The following is a 20,379-nucleotide window of genomic DNA, read 5'->3' on the forward strand; positions in this document are numbered from 1 at the left end:
ATGGATTTAAATACCATTTTAATATTTTTTTTCTCAATTTAGAGTGGTGTTTGCACATAAAATAATTATTATTATAAACAAATTATTATTATTTATATTATTATTATTATTATTATTAGTAGTATAATAATAATAATTATGATTATGATGATGATGATGATTATTAATATTTTTATTATTATTATTGATTTTCAAACTGGTTTGTTGCAATCTGTTATCTCAAATGGTTTGAGTTACGTTAGCTTTTTGGGATTTACAATGTAATACGTGCTACTATACTACTACTACTACTACTTCTACTACTGCTACTACAACTACTACTACTACTACTACTACTACTACTACTACTACTACTAGTTGTAGTAGTTTAATTATAGATAACGTGAATTTAACTGCACATTTTTTTATTATTATGTTGTTTAATTCAAAACAATTCAGCTGTAAAAAAATAAAGTCATTAAAATCAATAATGTTTTGTCATTACAAAGATTCACAAGTACACAAAACAAGATAGAAAGGGTTAATTAACTGTTTTGCTTTTGTTGTTGTTTAAGGTTAATGCCTAAATACAGTAATGAAAAAGATGATAACTGATTAAATTATTATAAAACTGCATCCTCATTATAATCATCATTATTATTATTCTGACAAATAATAACTGAAAACTAAACAAATTAAAGAAATAATTATAATTATCATTAATTTTTATCATAGATTTTGAAGCATATATTGTCGGTTGGCATGTCAAAACTAAGGTGTAATTGAATTTATTCCCTAAAATGGCCTCTCATCAAAAGAACCAGCTTGACTCAAGTTATCTGTGTGTCCAGTTATGAGAGCACGTCCAGTGAGGACTCCAGTGGTGAGGAGAATCAGGACGCGGTTGAGGAGGTGGAAAGCTCCGAGCCTGAGGTGGAGCAGGGAGAGGAGGACAGTGGGGCGGCCCAGGAGGAGGCTGCTGCTGCTGGGGAGCAGAGTGAAGGGGTGCAGGCGGAGGGGACAGAGGGCTCTGAGGAGCCTGATGTCTGCCAGGCCTCCATGAGTCCCCAGGAGGAGCAGCCTGTCAGGTGAGATGGAGGGCCGTGGGGAAAAGAGGGGGCTTAACTTTACAATCTTAATATTAATATGAGTTATGTGGTCAACTGGTGGAATTTATATTCAATATATTTTAGATCAGTGGCATCTCTGCTTTGGAAGCTTATTCAAAGGGTATTTTAGATGGTCCACTTAAACAGGCGTGTCAAAGTGTTGCGGCCCTGCAGAGTTTAGTTCCAACCCTGCTTCTACATATCTACCTGCAGGTTTTAAGCAAGCCAGAAGGACTCAATTAGTTTGATTAGTTATGTTAATTAGGGTTAAAACAAAACTGCGCAGAGCTGCAGCCCTCCACTGAGTTTGACACCGGGGATCTAGACTTATACAGTCATGGGCAAAATTATAGGCACCCTTGGTAAAAATGAAGAAAGAATGATGTGAAAATAAATCTGCTTTGTTTTGCCCCCCCCCCCCCCCCCTTTTTTTTTAATTTTCATTTAAAACAAATCACAAAAACCTACAAAGTGGCTGAAAGTATTGACATTTCGATAAGTTATTGAGTGAAATGCCTCTGAAGTTTATTTCCATTCATATTTCCTTTTCTTAGCACACAATGGTGAGTATAAACATGATAGTCCAGCCTTGACTCTCTTCAATGTAAAACACAAGGCCAACATTGTTATTCCTCCATAGTATTGAGTGAAATAGAGTAGTGCTGATATGCAGCAGGAGACAGTTGAGCTTCACAATATAAAAAATGGCTTTAAGAAAATAGGTAAAGCATTTCCACCATTAAAGGGATAGCTCACTTACAAATAAAATTTCTATCATCATTTACTCTTCTTCCACTTTTTCCAAACTTGTTTCAGGTTCGTTTTATTTTTCTGTTGAACACAAAGGAAGATATTTTGAAGAATTTTAGAAACTGGTAATCATTGAGTTTTTAATATCTGTTTTTCTTATGGATGTCAGTGGTTACAAGTTTCTTTCTTCAAAATTGAATGTTGTGTTCAACAGAAGAAAGAAATTCATAAGGCTTTGTAAACAATTGACGATGAGTAAATAGTGAGTATTATTTCCCCATTTTTGGATAAACTATCTCTTTAATAAAGAAGTTTGAATCAAATCTCGATGTTATGAATCTCCCTGAAACTGGATACGGGTCTAATGTCTTGTGTGGCAAATTTCTTTGAGAGGTCTACAGTCAGTGAATTGTAGAAAATAATTTTTCAGATGAAACCTTGTATTCAAGGTCAAATAAACTGCAGGAGTGTTAAATTTTTTTAATGTCAAAAGTCCTGGACATTGCTTAGATTAAAGCAAATATCAATAAAAAAAATAATTCCACTTAAAAAGAAGTCTTATAAACCATGATGGGATCTTCTGGACAATGATCCACAACTGGACAATCCCAAATCAACAATAAAAATTGTGTACAAAAGTAAGGTTCTGCCCTGGCCACCGCAGTCCCATGACACAAACCCAATATAAAGTGAAGAAAGATCACCAACATGGGCTAGAAAATGAGATTACTTCCTTGTTTTCATTTTTTAATAACCCAGTTAAGTATTTTTTTTTAACAAAAGATAATAAAAAAATAAAAAATAAACCACACAAATGTATTTTCACAGCGTGTCGTTTGCTCATATTAACCAAGGGTGCAGGTAATTTTGAGCATGACCATATTTTGTGTTAGTCCCTTTTACTTTTTCAAGCTAGTGTGAAAAGCTCATTAGCTGATAATATGAGCTGGCTTACCACATTAAAGTGTGCAGTGACCCTTCATGCACGTTTCTCAAGGCAGGAGCCCGTGTTATGAATCAGACACAATCCTGCCTTTTGTTCTGCCCATCATCTGGCTGGAAAGTCTATGTGTTGAGTGACAGGTTTAATATGTCCAGTGTATGGTCCACTTAAAGGACTGCTTCACTACAAAGGCTGAAGCAAAAAAACATATAACATATGGAAAAAGCTATAGGTGCAGTCTTCTTTTAGGATAAATAAAAACATTGTTTTCATTGTGAAATATGTGTTTTTGGAATAGGGAGAAGGTTGTCAAATGTTAAAATGTATTTATGTCATGCTATAGTTCTCATTTTTAGACAAATAAACTACATTAAATTCAGCTGAGATATACAGCGTATTATTGTGCAGCTATGTAGTGGTAGTATGGATTATTAATGAAATAAATTAATTCATTAATTAACAGGAAAAAGCCAAAGTTTGTAGACAGTATAATTTGTTTTCTTTTTCAAAATTAGTTATTATTTTTATTCAATAATTAAGTTACGGTGAATATGTTAATTTTAGCAACATTTGACATTTAATTAGGAATTTTAAATCCATGCTGTTCTTTAAAATTTTCTATTTACCAAATTCTGAAAATAATTTTAAGCAGCATATCTTTTAACAAAACATAACACTGACAACTGCTGAAAATTCAGCTCACACACACAAAAAAGGCATATTCAAATATTTAATACATTTTTAATGTAAAATTATTTCACTGTAATAATATTTTACTGTTTTACTCTATTTCTGGTAACAAAAAGGCCTTAGCATAATAATAAAAACATTTAAGTCTTACCAATCCATAACTTTTTGTAGGTAGACCCACACATACAGAATGTAAAAAAATATAATCAAATATGTGTAAATGTAAACACAATTCCTACTCCTCAAGGGACAGAACTTTTTTCAGAATCTGCATGTGCTATAGTTAGTAATGCAGATGTTTGTGTCATTCAAATGTTGGTAACAGTTTGCTTGAGAGGCCTAGTCAATCTCAACTCATGTTACCAAATTTCAGATTACCAACCTGCATTGCAATCCATATCTATCAAATACAGACTTTCTTCACAAGGCTCAGGTCTGCAGCCTTTCTGTATTTGAAAACATTTTACATACATTACAACATTGAAATATATTAGAATGATGCATGATTTAATTCTATGTATTTTACTATTATTATTTTTTCACAATAGGTTCTAGACTATACCTGTAATATGTACTATACTTGTCTCTCTTTTATTAATTTTCCTTACCTGGAAAACATGCAGAACAGACATAATGTTGTACAGTCCTACACATACGTTATAAGTGTACTGTGCCCCTGTGATTTAAATTACAGCTCAATCTGTGTCGTTGCAGTGAGTTAGTTGATAAGAACTTCATGGCTGCTTGTCATTTCCTGAAGGATCGCATGGCAGAGGTTTCTGCTCCAAATAAAGAAATGGTAAGCAGTTTATGTCAATGTATTACCTTCAGTGTAGTGAGAAGCATTTGTGGACAGTAACAAAGTATTTGTTTTAGATTAGTACAATTAATTTGTGAATCAGACTGATCCTATTGTATGTTAAAATGCCTTAGTGTTTAACAGAAGAAAACAATTCAAATGTGAGAGGGCTGAGTAGTAAACATTAAACACTAAAGTAGATGAATAAATGAACAAGGAATTCTCAAGTTCAAATGAACTCTTCCTTTAAATGAACACAGTTTTTGTTTTTTTGGAAAATGTTCATTTTACAACTGCCCTAGAGTTAAACAGTTGAGATTTACCTTTTTTGAATTCGTTAATTTAACTCTTGGTCTTGCATGAGCACTTTTAGCTTAGTTTAGCATAAATAATTGAAATGGATTAGACCATAAGCATCTCACTCATAAAAAAAAAAAAGTTTTGACAAATTTCCTATTTAAAACGTGACTCTTCTGTGGCTACATTATATACCAATACCAATGGTTAATGAAAGGTTGTAATTTTCTAGGTCGATGTGGCTAAATACTCTCATTCTGACATAAACAATCAAGGAACATTGCTGGGATGCCTTGATATTAGGCAGCACTGTTACTTAGTTCCCTAGATGGGGACTATTTTCAGGTCTGCTTCAATGATGTTAAGCTAAGTTAAAAGTTTTTCTTACAGACCCGAAGATCGGCTCAATGGCTCAATGGAAGAGTAAAACTCCTTTGTTTAACTTTAGTGGTGTTGTAAAATGAGCCTATTTCCAAAAAAAGTGAAGTGTTCCTTTAAATGCAAGATAAATCAAGAACACTTGTACTTTCATCAAAAATAATATAAAACAATTTTTATTAAAAGAAAGTATCATTAATTTTAATTTAGTGTGTGATTTCTTTATCGTATTGCTGAAAAGGTGTTAAAAAACAGAATATTTTTCTCTTTATTTGGTACAAAAATGTCTTTAAAAAAGAAGCTTTGTATATGGATGATAACTTTATAAACTGTCTTCTGCTGAAGTGTGATGATTATTTGACTGTGTGAATTTCAGAGGCAGGTTCTGATGATGTTGTATCAGGAGTGGTTTCGTGTGTCAAGTCAGAAGGATTCTCAGGCTGAAACAGTCACACTGTACCTCAGAGAGGTGGGCTTTCACACCCCGACTCTGCTGCGCTACATTGTGAACCTGGCAGATGGCAACGGCAACATGGCTCTGCACTACAGCGTGTCCCATTCCAACTTCACTGTGGTCAAACTCTTACTAGACACAGGTGAGAGACCAGTGTGGTCTTATCTGAAACAAGACTACACTGTTAGACCTTACCGGGGTTTTTTACAGTAGAATACTGGCAACACTGTTGCCAGCCACTCACTGTAAAAGTTCGGTTACAGTAAGTAACTGGCAACAGTGTTGCCAGTTAATTACTGTAACTAAACCATTACAGTGAGTGGCTGGCAACAGTGTTGCCAGTTATTTACTGTAACTGAACCATTACAGTGAGTGACTGGCAACAGTGTTGCCAGTTATTTACTGTAACTGAACCATTACAGTGAGTGACTGGCAACAGTGTTGCCAGTTATTTACTGTAACTGAACCATTACAGTGAGTGACTGGCAACAGTGTTGCCAGTTATTTACTGTAACTGAACCAATACAGTGAGTAGCTGACAACGGTCTCGCCAGTTAATTACTGTAACAGAGCAGCAGTGGTAACTAACTGGAAACTGTGCACAGTTAATTACTGTACTGTAGTGTTACAAATCACAGCATTATACTGCATACACATTAATAGTATGTCATATATAGTTATTGTAGTGTTACTAAAATTAATCAGTATTCTTAGCTGTTATTTAAAAATAGAAGGCATAACATTTTTCAGACAAATTTATTTTATTGTTTCGGCACCAAACAAATAAATAACAGAAAAAGTATAACAAAATTAAGAAATCAGCAGATATAAATATTGTCTTACATATTACAGGTCTGCACAGTAAGGCTGCGGTCACACTAACGTTTGAGTATGCAAAATTCTGTCATACTGCACTGCGAAGTAGAATTAAACAAAGCAAGTAGTGGAATTAAACAAAATAATTAGAGATTGAAAAAGCAAGCCAGAGAGGTCATGTTTTGATCTTTGATTGGTATCAAGCAATCACATGATGTGATTTCGCATGTCAGCGTTCTCCAAGCTTGAATTTTCCAATGCTAATGAAATTTGTTGCATGAGCTATCATTCCAGGTCTGCAGTACTCACATGCGTACAAATGGAAGTCTAAATGGAGAAAAGTGCAGTGTGACCGGGACTTTAAGCTGTAACTCTAATTAAACACACCTGATCAAACTAATTAAGGCTTGTTAGAAATCCACAGGTAATGTTGAAGCAGGGTGGGAACTAAACTCTGCTGCGCTGCAGTTCTCCAGGAACTTGGAGTTTGACCCCCATGGTATATAGCAGGGGTGCTCAATCCTGTTCCTGGAGATCTACGTTCCTGCAGATTTCAGTTGCTACCCATATCAAACACACCTGCCTGTAATTATCAAGTGGTGTTCAGGTCCTAATTAATTGGTTTAGGGGTGTTTGATATGGATAGCAACTGAAACCTTCAGAAAGGTAGATCAGCAAATGAACAGCAAAAAACACAACATAATTATTTTAAATTTTTAAGTTTTAAATAATTAAAAACTGTGTCAAATCTCAATAAAAAGTTTAAAATAATTATAAAAAATAAAAATAAAGTTGACAACACCGAAAAACCAAAGGATCCAATCTTTTATTGTTATAATTATCTCATGACAACAAACTTTTTTATTGTTTGTAATATAAATTCATAGGTGTAAACACAGCTCTGAAAAATACTTAGCAACAAACTCACAACCTGGGACCTGACAGTGGAGCTTTTGTGTGTGGATGGCTATGTGTATCATGTTTTTGTGATTCCCTGTGATGATGTGCACATGTTACCTTACTGAGAAGATGGAATTTAATTTTGGCTTAGTTGCCAGAAAGATACATACAACTGTTAGCATCTGTACATTATGGCTGTATGCAATATCCAATAAATACATAAACTTAAACAAAAGTAATGTAAGAAGTTATATGAGGAGAGGCTAACTAGCTAACAATGTAGCTTTCAAGTACACAGTTCAAGATAACAACAATATAACTTAAAACACAGCCTTAGTTTAGAAACCCTCAAAAACATTTGAACACATTTTACTTACTCATTGTGGATTCTTATTTAAAGCCTAAAACATATCAGACTCTAAATCTGAATTGATGGACAGAGAATAGAGCACACTCAGCAGTAAACAAATCAAACACCTGGCTCCCTTAAAGGGCCAGCATTTTCTGAAAACTCTTTCTAACACCTTTGTGTTTAGAATAAGACAGACAGCCTGTGGGAGTGTGGTGATGCCTAAATCATTATTTTCTGCCTTTAAAATGCACGTCTCTATAAATAGCAACATAAACCATCAGAGAAGATGGGACAGTAATGGTTGAACAGTAATTTGCTATTTATTGTCAGTTACTATCTGTAATGAGTACATAAAGTAAATTACTGGAATTTATTTTTTGCATTACACAATTTCATACAAAGTCTACTCCTTTTACAGTAAAATAATATGTGTTAATAAATAATAAATGTTTTCTTTTATTACAGCAAAACACTGGCTATTTTGCAGTTATTTACTGCACAATCTACAGAGTAACAGTGCAGTTATACCAATTAAACACACCTGATCAAACTAAATCTAAAGGTAGTGTGTTGAAGCAGGGCTGGAACTAAATTCTGCTGGGCTGCGGCCCTCCAAGAGTTTGACATCCCTGGTACATACCATATTTTCAAAGGAACTGCCAACATTTATCACAATCATGCACATACCATTGATTAAAAACAATAAAAATATAAAAACTTCATGCAAAGCAAAAAAATTAAAAATAAATAAACAATCTGATCCTCATGTTGTTCCAAACCTGTAGTAATAATAATAATTAAAAAAAAAATAATGATCTGATTAATACATTTATTTAGGAAAGCCTTTATACTATACTGTTAATGCCACTTTTACCTACTTCATTTGAAGTTTTCCAAACAAATTAATTGAGTCTCAGCAAACATGCATGTACGTGCTGTTTAAGATATTTTTTAAATAACACATTTTTACTAGTCATTTAGCAAAATACTAATATTCAGCTTAAAGTGCAATTTAAAAGCTTAACTATAGGTTAAACTAGGCAAATTAGATTATCTATAGAAAAGTAAACAAAGTTATAAAAATGATTGTGATAATTTGGTTGCTCTGTGTGAATATTTTTGCCTTTAAATGCATTTCGTCGATATCTTTACCTTTTAATTAGCTCTGTGACATTAACATTGGTTGACTCCTGATACTCAATGTTAAAAACATAAAAGGAACCAAAGAAAACACAGAGATGGGTGCAGAGAAATTTAACTTATCATCAATGCATTGTCTCACATTCTCCTCAATACTGACCATACACATACCAAAACTGAACAGTATATATATATATATATATATATATATATATATATATATATATATATATATATATATATATATATATATATATATATATATATATATGTATATATATAGCAACATAAACCATCAGAGTACATGGGGTAATAATGGTTGAGCAGTATTTTACCATTGATTATCACAGTAACTATCTGTAATGGGTACATAAAGTAAATTACTGTAATTTATTCTTTGCACTACAAAATTTCATACAAATCCTGCTCCTTTTACAGTAAAATACTGTTTCCTTTTATTACAGCAAAACACTGCCTATTTTACAGTTATTTACTGCATAATCTACAGTAAGGGTTAACAGTGTAGCTTAAACAATATAAGTAATTTACTTTTGAAGAATTTAACTAAATGTTTTCTTGGTGGCATATGCAGATATTTGATAGAAAATACAAATAAATATACATGCAGTTGAAGGTAAAGTTGTAAAAGTTTTGGTCCCGCTTTACATTAATTTGCCTTAACTAATATGTACTTCCATCAATAAATAAATACTATGACAGGCCCGTAGCCTGCCTGGTAAAAGGGGTGGTTCTTTTTTCTCAAAAAGTAGACATTTTGCAATTATATGCCTCAGTTTTAACTGAGATTTAAATACTGTATTTTAGTGACATTTCAAGCCGTACTTTTTTTGCTGGATTAGTCAGATGTATGTGATCTATCTATCTAACTGTCTGTCTGTCTGTCTGTTTGTCCGTCCGTCCGTCAGACTGTCCATCCGTCCATCCGTCCGTCTCTATATTTCTCTCTTTTTCTTATTACTTTTAGTTTGTTTTTGCATGTATTATTATTATTAATAATGTAATAATATTATAAACCCCTTACTTTTTTATTGGCTACAGAACAAACCGCCGTTATCTAATAACTTGCCCAATTAAAAAACAACTTGTGCTAATAACCTAGTTTAGCCTTTAAATGACACTTTATGCTCATTACTACTATGTTGCAAAATAATTAGAAAAATCACGTACTGTCTTTGTTTGGCAAAGACAAAAGTAATTTGTTTTTTTTTAAATGAATAATATGTTTAACAGTCTGTTAAATAATCATGTTTGTGTTTAACTGCTTGTGGGAATATTTTCCAAATAATTTCTCAGGAGGGCTAAATAAGCAACTAAAAAAGCAACAAAGCATCATACAAGTTATCAATTGGATGTCTTGTCTAGTTTTTTAAAACTATATTAAAGCTAAATTATCTGGCTGATATATTAAATAATTGTTCAATTACAGAATTAAGCTTCATTCATTATAACTAATTAACAATGCTAACAGCAGTTTCCTCCTGAAACATTTGTTTGCATCAACACATTTATTTATGTTTTACTTTGCAAACAGAGCTATCTCTCTCTCACTCTCTTTTCCTTGAATTTATTAATGTTCTGTTCAATGGTGTGTTCAACAGGCTTGTGTGAGGTGGATCACCAGAATAAGGCAGGTTACACTGCTATAATGCTGGCAGCTCTGACTGCGACAGAAAATCCTGAGGACATGGAGGTGGCACAACAACTACTGAGAATGGGCAAAATCAATGCTCGCGCCAGCCAGGTACACACAGAGACACACTGCAGTATCCTGTACTGCAAGAACACACATACACTTTCCTGCTGACGTTTGCTATATGGGTGATTCTATGATTCCAGCTGCCTCTATATTATTTGGTGTCCAAAGTCATTATTTTTAATGGTTTTATTTTTAACAATTTGGCAAAAAAAAGTGTTTTATATACAGTAATTGTACTGTAAGTGTCTTGTTTACAACAATAAACTGTTTTAAATAACTTAAACAAACGTCTGTCCATAAAACTTGCATCAATTCTGTTATCGTATCATATACTGCCTTTAAACGAACGAACGGCCAGAATGTGAGGTAAAGGAAATGATGTCAGTTTCACTTACTGATAAGATATAAAGCACTGAAAGTTGTGTTCTATCTGAGAAATTAAAATGATCCCTGAAATTGTTTTGTAAAACTGTTAAAGTATACCGTAATCAAAAGGAAAACAACTAATCGCTGATCGCACAGTGAGTTGTTTAATAGTCTTTTTATGATTTATTAGTGCCAGGAACTATTTAAATAATTAGGTTAAAAGGTATAAATGTCTCAATTCTGTTGCTGTCAAAGTCTTATTAGCAACAGAAGAGTTCACAAAAAACTATAAAGAATATTTTCTTAATTTATTTTTTAAGAGAGAAAGGAAGTGAATTATGTTTTGCAACTTCTAAATTATTAAAACTAACTATTTTAGTGTATAAGATACCATACACAATTTATTTTGGCGAACAGTAACATTTTCTTCCTTAACTCCTGAAGCGAAAATGGTATCTTCAATAGATTTATAGATATACATATTATTTATTTACAATCATCATGTAAGACAATCTGTTGTTAGCAGTTCAGTTTATAAAGATTGAATATAAAAAAAGTGCTGGATTGTTTATTTTATACATTTATTTGATTGAAGAGCAATGATGATGGTTTTACATCCACCTTTTGCCGCAAGGGACATGCTATGGGTTGTACTTCTGGTTCGGGGAACTTAAATTCAAGAAAATGGAAAAACAAATCACTGCAAATAGGCTGTGCTATAAATAATCCAGTTATCCATCATGAAAATAGTTTCTATTTTATTTTGGTTATTTGTGGTCTGCTGACAGTAATTTGTTAATACTAATAGTTGCATTTCAATACTGGATGGATAAACTGTGAATAATGACACACGGTTATTGACTTCATGATTTTTATTTATTTATTTATTTTTTTAAGAAAAGCCTTCTGTTTATCAAGGCAGTGTTTTTTAAATGTTATATATTTATATAACATATATATATGATATCTGTTTTACATCCACCTTTAGCTGCACGGGAATTATTATTGGTTGTACTTATATGGTGGAACCTATATTCAAAAAAAGAAAATCACTTCAAATAGGCTGTGCAGCAAATAATCCATTTATCCATCATGAAAATAACATAAAACATGATAATTTGACAAGTATATCTGTGGCTAAAGACCTTCTTAGTTCACAGTTTTGTTCCTACAGGTTATCTTCTTTTTGTTTGCTAAAGTGAGAATCGATATACATCCTTAATGTTCTTACAGAAAGACTTGTTTCTAGTTTTTTGGATTATTTGTGGTCTTCTGACAATAATTTGTAAATTCTATTAGTTGTCTTTTAATACTGGATGAATATAATGTGAATAATGACACATGGTCATTGAGTCATGTTTTTAGATTGTTTACAGTTTAACAGAAACTACTCACAATTTATGCAAAGCATCATACTGTAGGGCTAAGAAAAAAATAAGGCTATTTATGATTCTCCACTAGTCAGGGCAGACAGCACTGATGCTTGCGGTCAGTCATGGACGGGCGACAATGGTGCAGGTTCTTCTGGACAGCGGAGCGGAAGTGAACCTTCAGGATCGAGATGGCTCCACTGCTCTCATGTGTGCCTGTGAACACGGCCATACCGAGATCGCCAAAATACTGCTGGAGAGACCAGACTGTGACCTGACACTCACAGATAAGGTGATATTATTAAGCATTATACAGTACAAATGACATTGAAGTTTTGACCCAGAAGATATATATGTACACATACACTACCAGTCAAAGTTTGGGGTCAGTATGATTTTTAAATGTTTTAAAATAAGCTTCTCCTGCTCACCAAGGCTGCATTTATTTAATTAAAATACAGTACGATTTGTAAAGTTGTGAGATGTTATTGCACTATATAATAACTCTTCAAAAGTAGTTTATAATTTAATTTAATCAATTATTACAGTGATTTTAATTATGAATTTTCTGCTCCATTACTCTAGTCTGCAGAGTCACATGATCCTTTAGAAATTACTTTAATTTTAATAATAATAATAATAATAATAATAATAATAATAATAATAATAATAATATTATTATTATTATTATTATTATTAATATTATTATTATTATTGTTGTTGTTGTTAAAAATAATAACAATAATGGTATTAGTAATAAAAGAAATAATGACTGGAATAATAGTTTTATTTGAAACTACATACAATAAGAAAGCAATTGTTTAAAATGTACATTTTTTCTACATTTAATAAATGCCACCTTGAATAAACAGAATACATATATTTTTTTAAAGAAAAAAAAAACTGACCCCAAACTTTTGACCGGTAATGTATATACAAATGACTAAGAAGTCATTCAAGACCCTCAAGAGACAATTAGTTCTCTGCAGCCATTTGTTTTGCAGTTATGTGAGTCAGACACTTTTAAGACCGAACTTGTTATTATTTTTTGTCTTATATTTGGAGCATCAATTATTGAACACTTTTTCCATCTTCATAAAAGTGAATGTTTATGCAAGTAAAGTGCATATTTAGTTTGAAGCTTTTCAGGCTTATTTGCTTTAATAGAAATAAAAATGCCTTTGTAGCCAAGCTATCAAGCTGTTAAATAGTTTTTGGCAATCATTTATAACTTTGAAGGAATTTAGTTGCATTCCAATCATTCCAGTGGTATTAATATGGCAAAATACGGTAAAATATAAGTAATACGGTAAAAATGTCAGGCAATGATATTTTCAAATAGGATTTTTCATATACTGTATATATATATATATATATATATATATATATATATATATATATATATATATATATATATATATATATATATATATATATATATATATATATACTGAAAATGTTTTAAAGAACATTTCTGGGGAAAATGCAAAACTTGGAACCCAACATTGCCACTTCAAGCCATGATTGAGCCCTTACTTCAATTCAAGGTAATGCAACACTGCCACCATGTGGTGAAAAGTAGATGATTCAATTTTAAACTATTTATTGGTCTTGCTTTTATCCATTGGAAAATTACTTACTCCCAGGGCCCATTATTTCGAAGTTGATATTTAACTGCACCATGTTGGTGTTTCGTTACATCTAATTTTTACGAGGTGGGTCGTCAGCCCAACGCTTAACTCCCAACCTGGAGGAAAAGGACATACACACATACATTACTGAGTGCGGACAATTTAGCTTACCCAATTCACCTATAGTGAATGTGGCTTTTGAATACATTTTTGAAAAACAGAACCTAGTTAAGCCTTTAAATGTCACTCTAAGCTGTTTAGAAGTGTCTTGAAAAATATCTAGTCAAATATTATTTACTGTCATCATGGCAAAGATAAATTAAATCAGTTATTAGAAATGAGTTATTACCACTATTATGTTTAGAAATGTGTTGAAAAAATTGTCTCTCCATTGAAAAAATAAACTGGGGAGCTAATAATTTAGGGGGACAAAAATTTCTGACTTCAACTGTATATGTTAAAAAACATAAACACAGCATATAGTAGTAGTAGTAAAGAAATCTCTCTCTTTCTCCATCAGGATGGACACACAGCTCTGTCAGTGGCCATGAAGGCCTCACACACCGAGATCATTGATCTCCTGAACGCTCGCTCTGATCCAGGACCAGTCACAGATTCAGCGGCCCCGCTCTGAGTCCAGCAGCCTCGTCTTCATCTCTACTGCCTCAACCCGACTTGCCGACCAGGCCCACGGTCAACATTAAGGAGACAGCACTTACCAGTGAAAGAAACGGCCAGTGAGAAACGCCAATAACAGATGCCATGGAGGCTGGACTTCCCTAAAACGTCCCCGATTGTCCTGAAGCACAGTTACTGGAGCTACTTCCAGCAGGCGGATGGTACATCGTTGATGATACATGTTTTGGCCTTCTATTTTCAGGTAATGTGACTATATTTTGTTAGTGGATCGAGCGTAATCTACGAATGTTGTTAAAGAAGTGATCAGATGCACACTATATTTATTTTTATTGCACTTTCCTGTAATTTTCTCCCCGGAGATGTACCAAGGCCTGTTTTAGTATAACCTAATGTGTCTTCCTACAGTATATGAGGGTTTTGGGGGTCATTCCTCTGCCTTTACAGGTGGAACAGGGAAGATTTTACAGTCACACAGTTGTGTTGTTGTTAGTATGTGTCCTGTTATCATATTTTTAAACCCCAACACAGAGCCAAGCACTGAGAAAAGTAATCTTCAGAGGTGATTCAGAGGCCTTGCGTTTATTATATTGGTTATTTTTAGTCAAATTTTGTTTTAGCAAATTTTGTTTTATTTGGCACATCTGCCAGTTGCAAATGAAAATGCTTTGGTCATTGGTCAAAAATACTTTTTTCTTTTATTATTATTAATAATATTATTGTTATTATTATTAATATTATTAATATTACTATTGTTAAAACTAAGAAAAAGATTAAATCAATACAGAAATATAACAATGTAAAAACAGTTTCTGTATTTTGTGATTCAGAGGCGTTTTCTGTTAATTTACTGTAATGGGACCCTAACCTCTGCTCTGTCAACTTTTAATGTTGGAAATTCAACTCTACAGTTTAACAAAATGACTTTTACATTTTAGTTTAGATTTTAAATACTATATTGTTAATGAAATAATATATATAAGTTAGTAAGATAACAGAAAAAAATGCACAGAAAACAATTATTCAAAGATGATTCCTTGGATTTCGAGCCCCGGCTGGGTTATTTGGCATTTCTTTGTGGAGTTTGCATGTTCTTCCTGTGTTCTGGTGGGTTTCCTCCAGGTGCTCTGGTTTCCCCCACAGTCTAAAGACATGTGGTACAGGTGAGTTGGGTGAACTAAATTGGCCGTAGTGTGTGTGAGTGTGTGCAAGAGTGTGTGGGTGTTTCCCAGTGTTGGGTTGCAGCTGGAAGGGCATCCGCTGCGTAAAACATGTGCTGGATAAGTTGGTAGTTCATTCCGCTGTGGAGTCCCCAGATTAATAAAGGGACTAAGCCGAAAAGAAAACGAAAGAATGAATGAATTCTTGGATTTACAAATTTTTTTATGTTGTAAAAAATAGTTTAGGCTGAGTTTAATCAAACAAATTAGGTTAAGCATTACTAAATTTAATATGTTTGTTTAAATTCTACCCATATAAATTGTATATTATTATAATTTTTTTTCAGTGCATTACCAGTTTATTAACATTTTTGTTTGTACTTTACAATATCTCATTTCAAAATATAGAAAATGGCAATAAAAGTCCCTTTTTCAAAATGTTTTAACATCAAAAGTTGTTGGAGGAAAAATCAAGATCCAATAATGTAATTCAAATGCATAAATAAAAAGAAAAGCATGAATCACAAAATACGTAAAACTGCGAATTTACAGATAATTTTTACAGAGCACTACACTATGTCTACCATAAAATTGTTGATTGTATATATATATATATATATATATATATATATATATATATATATATATATATATATATATATATATATATATATATGTGTGTGTGTGTGTGTGTGTGTGTGTGTGTGTGTGTGTGTGTGTGTGTGTGTGTGTGTGTGTGTACAGTTGAAGTCAGAATTGTTAGCCCACCTGTTTATTTTTTCCACAATTTCTGTTTAACGCAGAGATTTTTTTCAACACATTTCTAATTGTAATAATCTTAATAACTCATTTCTAATAACTGATTTCTTTTATCTTTGTCATGATGACAGTACATAATATTTGACTAGATACTTTTCAAGACACTTCGCCTAAAGTGACATTTAAAGGCTTAACTTGGCTAATTAGGTTAACTAGGCAGGTTAGGGTAATTAGGCAATTTATTGTATAACGATGGTTTGTTCTGTAGAATATTGAAAAAAATAAAGCTTAAAGGGGCTAATGTTATTGACCTTAAAATGTTTTTTAAAAAATTAACTGAAAATTTCCTTGCTCTGTTAAACATAATTTGGGAAATATTTAAAAAAGAAAATAAAAAAAGGGGGGGCTAATAGTTCTGACTTTAACTGTTTATAAAATAATTTTATGTAATAATATTAATAACAATAATGATTACATCAAAATCACAAAACTAATTTATTGTTGTTTTCATTTATTACTTTGCAATTAAACATTTTATTTTCGTGGAAAACCATAAGGAAGCTTCTCTTTTGAAAGACTTCTTTTATTTGTTGATTTCTAAACATTACAAATTTGCGAAGATGTTTGACGAATGTTGCAGTTTTACATTATAAGTGATTATAAGCGATTGCTCTGAGACACAACACAATTTTATTAAGAGCTGCTCTTGTTAAAAAGATAATAGTTTTTATATAATTACAACCTGTTTTTGTGATCGGATTATCATGTTAAAACATATTACACTCTCAGATAAGTAGAATTCATAACAAAATTATTGGTCAACTGCCATTTAAAATACCAATTCACATTCCTGCTAACATCGATTTGTTTTGACTCGCATTTGACTCTCACATTTGTTCATTTCAAGCTCTGTTTTACATTTTTTCAACAGTACTATTATTATTTTTTATGTTCCAAAAAAAAAAGGAATATTTCATAGCTTTAAATAATGGGGTATATGCACAGCTAGTGTTTTTCAGCCAATGATAAACTTCCAGTGAAAGCTTAATGTGACTATTATCAATTTCATATGGTCCCTTTTACAGCATCGATGTAATGTAATTACAATTCATTCATTTTGATAGACTTAAGCATTTATTTGGTTGTTCAAACATAAAACGAGAATAAAGACTTTGTAACTGCTAGTGCCATCAGAATCAACAGGCGAGTGTAAAAACTCTACTAAATGTACTATGGTAAAATAAACTGTCATATTTTAAAGACATGGTGGCAGGAAATGGAGTTTAATGCAGTGGTTCTTGTCCGGTTTGAAACCCACTTTATATTGCATATCTATTAGGCAGTGAAGATGACTGATTTTTAAAGATATCAGACCTTTAACGTGGCAATTTTATAATAAAAAGCCAGTTCAACAAAAGCGCTGAGGCTGCCTGGCTGAAGTTAGAAGTCTGTGTGCATATACCCCATTACAGCAAACAGACCTAAGTTGTCTATTTTAATTTAATCCCTGTCAAAGTTTACCATCTACGCTAACCTGCTGCAATATTAACTTCTTTACAACGACTTTCCCTCAAATTGTATATTAAAGAAAGATTTACAGTTTCCCTGCAGACAGATTTCAGCAGCACATAATAACGGACTGGACTGTAGTTGAATAATCTGTACATTGTGCCTGCTTAAAGTTAAGACAGTTGTGATGAAGAGATATGTTTAACGACAAATCAGTAACTCGGCTGGAGAAAGTATAAATCTATATATGTATACTGTGCGACAGTATCTTGTGGGAGGTGCTGTGAGTTAATAACCTGAAATGTAATGACTATTTATTTCCAATTCTATATTTTTGAGTATATACAAGTATATGCATGGATGAAATACTGACTTATTAAAAACATGCATTTTGTATTTGTCTTCTCTGTGTGGTTTGTAAAAACATTTGCTTTCAAGTATTCATAAAATATTCTGTTCACCAAAGATGCCTGAATAAATGCATTTTTAACATTGATGATAATAAGAAATGTTACTCGAACATCTTTTCAGTATACTACAATTATTTCTAAATGATGTCAATGTTAAATGTAATCTAAATGTGAAATTTAAGCTTTGTTCAGGTTTGCTATCACAAGAAAGTTAGTTAATGTTAGTTATAAAATTACAAATGATGTATAAATTTAAAAATATTAAAGAAAATTGTTGGAGGAAAGTCTTTACCCCAAGTATTTTGGGGTTTTGTTCATGAGTGAGGTAAGGTGCAGCGGCAGCAGTAATGCGGTCAATGTTCCGACCTGTTGTGGTAAAGAAGGAGCTGAGCTGATTTACTGGTCAATCTATGTTCTCACCTATGGTCATAAGCTTTGGGTCATGATCGAAAGGACAAGATCTAGGATATAAGCGGCCGAAATGAGTTTTCCTCACAGGGTGGCAGGGTGCACCACTATAGACAGAGTGGGGAGCTCTGACTCCCGGGAGGTGCTCGGAGTAGATAGAGCTGCTGCTCATCCACATCGAGAGAAGTCAGCTGAGGTGATGGGGCATCTGTTTCAGGTGCCTAGATGCCTACCTAGGGAGGTGTTCCAGGCATGTCCCGCCAGGAGGAGGCCTCAGGGAAGACCCACGAAACGCTGGAGGGACTGTCTCTCAGTTTGCCTGGGAATGCCTCGGGATCCCCCGGAGAAGTTGGAGGAAGTGTCTGGGGACAGGGAAGTCTGGAGTTCTCTCCTAGGACTGCTGCCCCCACGACCCGGCCCCGGAAAAGCGGTTGAAAATGAATAAATGAATGAATGAACAAAATTGTTTTGTGTAGTTTGTTTCTATATGTGTGTGTGTATCACATATAGATAATAAATATATATAATACACAGACATGTATTATTTTAAGTGAAGTTTCATTAACTAATTTCGAGAGGAGCACATGATATGATTAAGCACGACTGGCCGCTCTTCTGTAATCAGTAATAATCCAATCAGAGTGATCCTAGTTTACTATAAATGGATCATTTTCTCCCTACTGCTCCATCTTCGTTTTGGAAAAATCCCCCCTTCCACCCCATCTCCTCCTTTTTTTCCCTTTTCTAAAGGGGGAGCGATCGAGACCTACCTGATCTCGGATCTCCTGATATGCTTATTAACCGGGCGGGAGCCCTGGGCTCAAATATCCGTGAGCTCAGGGTTCTCTCCCGGGACAGCATGTCAAACCTGCTATAAATGCTGAACATATCTAAGTGGGAACTCTTGAAAACAAACTTATATTTTGGATGCAATTAATTGCATTTAATCTTTGCCCAGCACTAGTTAATATATTTACTAACATGAACACATGATACATTTATTACTGTATTCACTCTTGCTAATGTTAATGGAAATACAACCATTGTTAGATCTAACCAAACTAATGTTTACATGCACAACTTTGGGTTTTATTGATGCATTAGTAAATGCTAAACTATGGTTAATAAGTACTGTTTATCCCATATCTTGTTAAAAATACATTAGCAAACATTAACTAATGAATCTTATAATAAAGTGTGACAAATGGCATTTTATAATATGTTAAAATAAGCTATACTTAAAATTGTAACAATATTCTGATATTTACAGCATTTTTGATTAAATGAAAGTACCCAAGAAGTGTGCGAAATGCCATTACAGCAAAAAGGAACTTTTGAAAAGTTATTATCAGTTATTTATTGGAAGTATTGACAATCAGTGATTATAAATGATACCCACCTTATATTGGTATGATGCTAGTAAATAAGTAAAAAAGACATTGCTTTCTACATTACTTTCTATATTTTTATTTATTATTTTCTGTTTGTTTGCTTAGTAAGTATTTGATGCTATTGAGGTATTAAATCTATATTAGGAGGTGTTTAGATACTAAAATCTGTTGTAAAAATTGGGTTTTATTAAACTTTAAATTTATTTGAAATAGCTCAATAACTTTTTAAGCAAAAATGCTTTCAAACCGTATTGGTTTGCTGTTTACTTATTTTAAATAAGCTGAAGCAACACAATTTCAACCAAACGTAATTGTTTAAGTTCAATCCACTTAAATTTGTTAAAGACTAATAAGTTAACATAATTCCTTCTTGTTTTCCCAACACAAATTGATTGTAACCCAGCGTTTTTTACAG

General features: G+C 32.8%; 1 protein-coding gene across 14 annotated transcripts in view; it reads left to right on the forward strand.

Moving 5' to 3' along the window:
* Positions 1–19,029, forward strand: part of kank4 (KN motif and ankyrin repeat domains 4) — a 97,163-nt gene extending 78,134 nt beyond the window's left edge. For 7 of the 14 annotated variants that reach the window (XM_073954317.1, XM_068222000.2, XM_005165891.6 and 4 more), the window contains 6 exons: positions 831–1,067; positions 4,186–4,270; positions 5,322–5,541; positions 10,227–10,369; positions 12,152–12,352; positions 14,212–18,149. In XM_073954317.1, the coding sequence (XP_073810418.1) occupies positions 831–1,067; positions 4,186–4,270; positions 5,322–5,541; positions 10,227–10,369; positions 12,152–12,352; positions 14,212–14,325 (1,000 nt within the window). In that variant the 3' untranslated portion in view covers positions 14,326–18,149. Of the gene's footprint in view, positions 1–830; positions 1,068–4,185; positions 4,271–5,321; positions 5,542–10,226; positions 10,370–12,151; positions 12,353–14,211; positions 18,150–18,790 lie in introns of those variants that run through there. The other 7 variants (XR_012408043.1, XR_012408040.1, XR_012408041.1 and 4 more) reach the window with 2 other exon arrangements.
* Positions 19,030–20,379: the final 1,350 nt, after the last annotated feature.

Source organism: Danio rerio, chromosome 6 (assembly GCF_049306965.1).
Source record: "Danio rerio strain Tuebingen ecotype United States chromosome 6, GRCz12tu, whole genome shotgun sequence".
Classification (NCBI taxonomy): domain Eukaryota; kingdom Metazoa; phylum Chordata; class Actinopteri; order Cypriniformes; family Danionidae; genus Danio; species Danio rerio.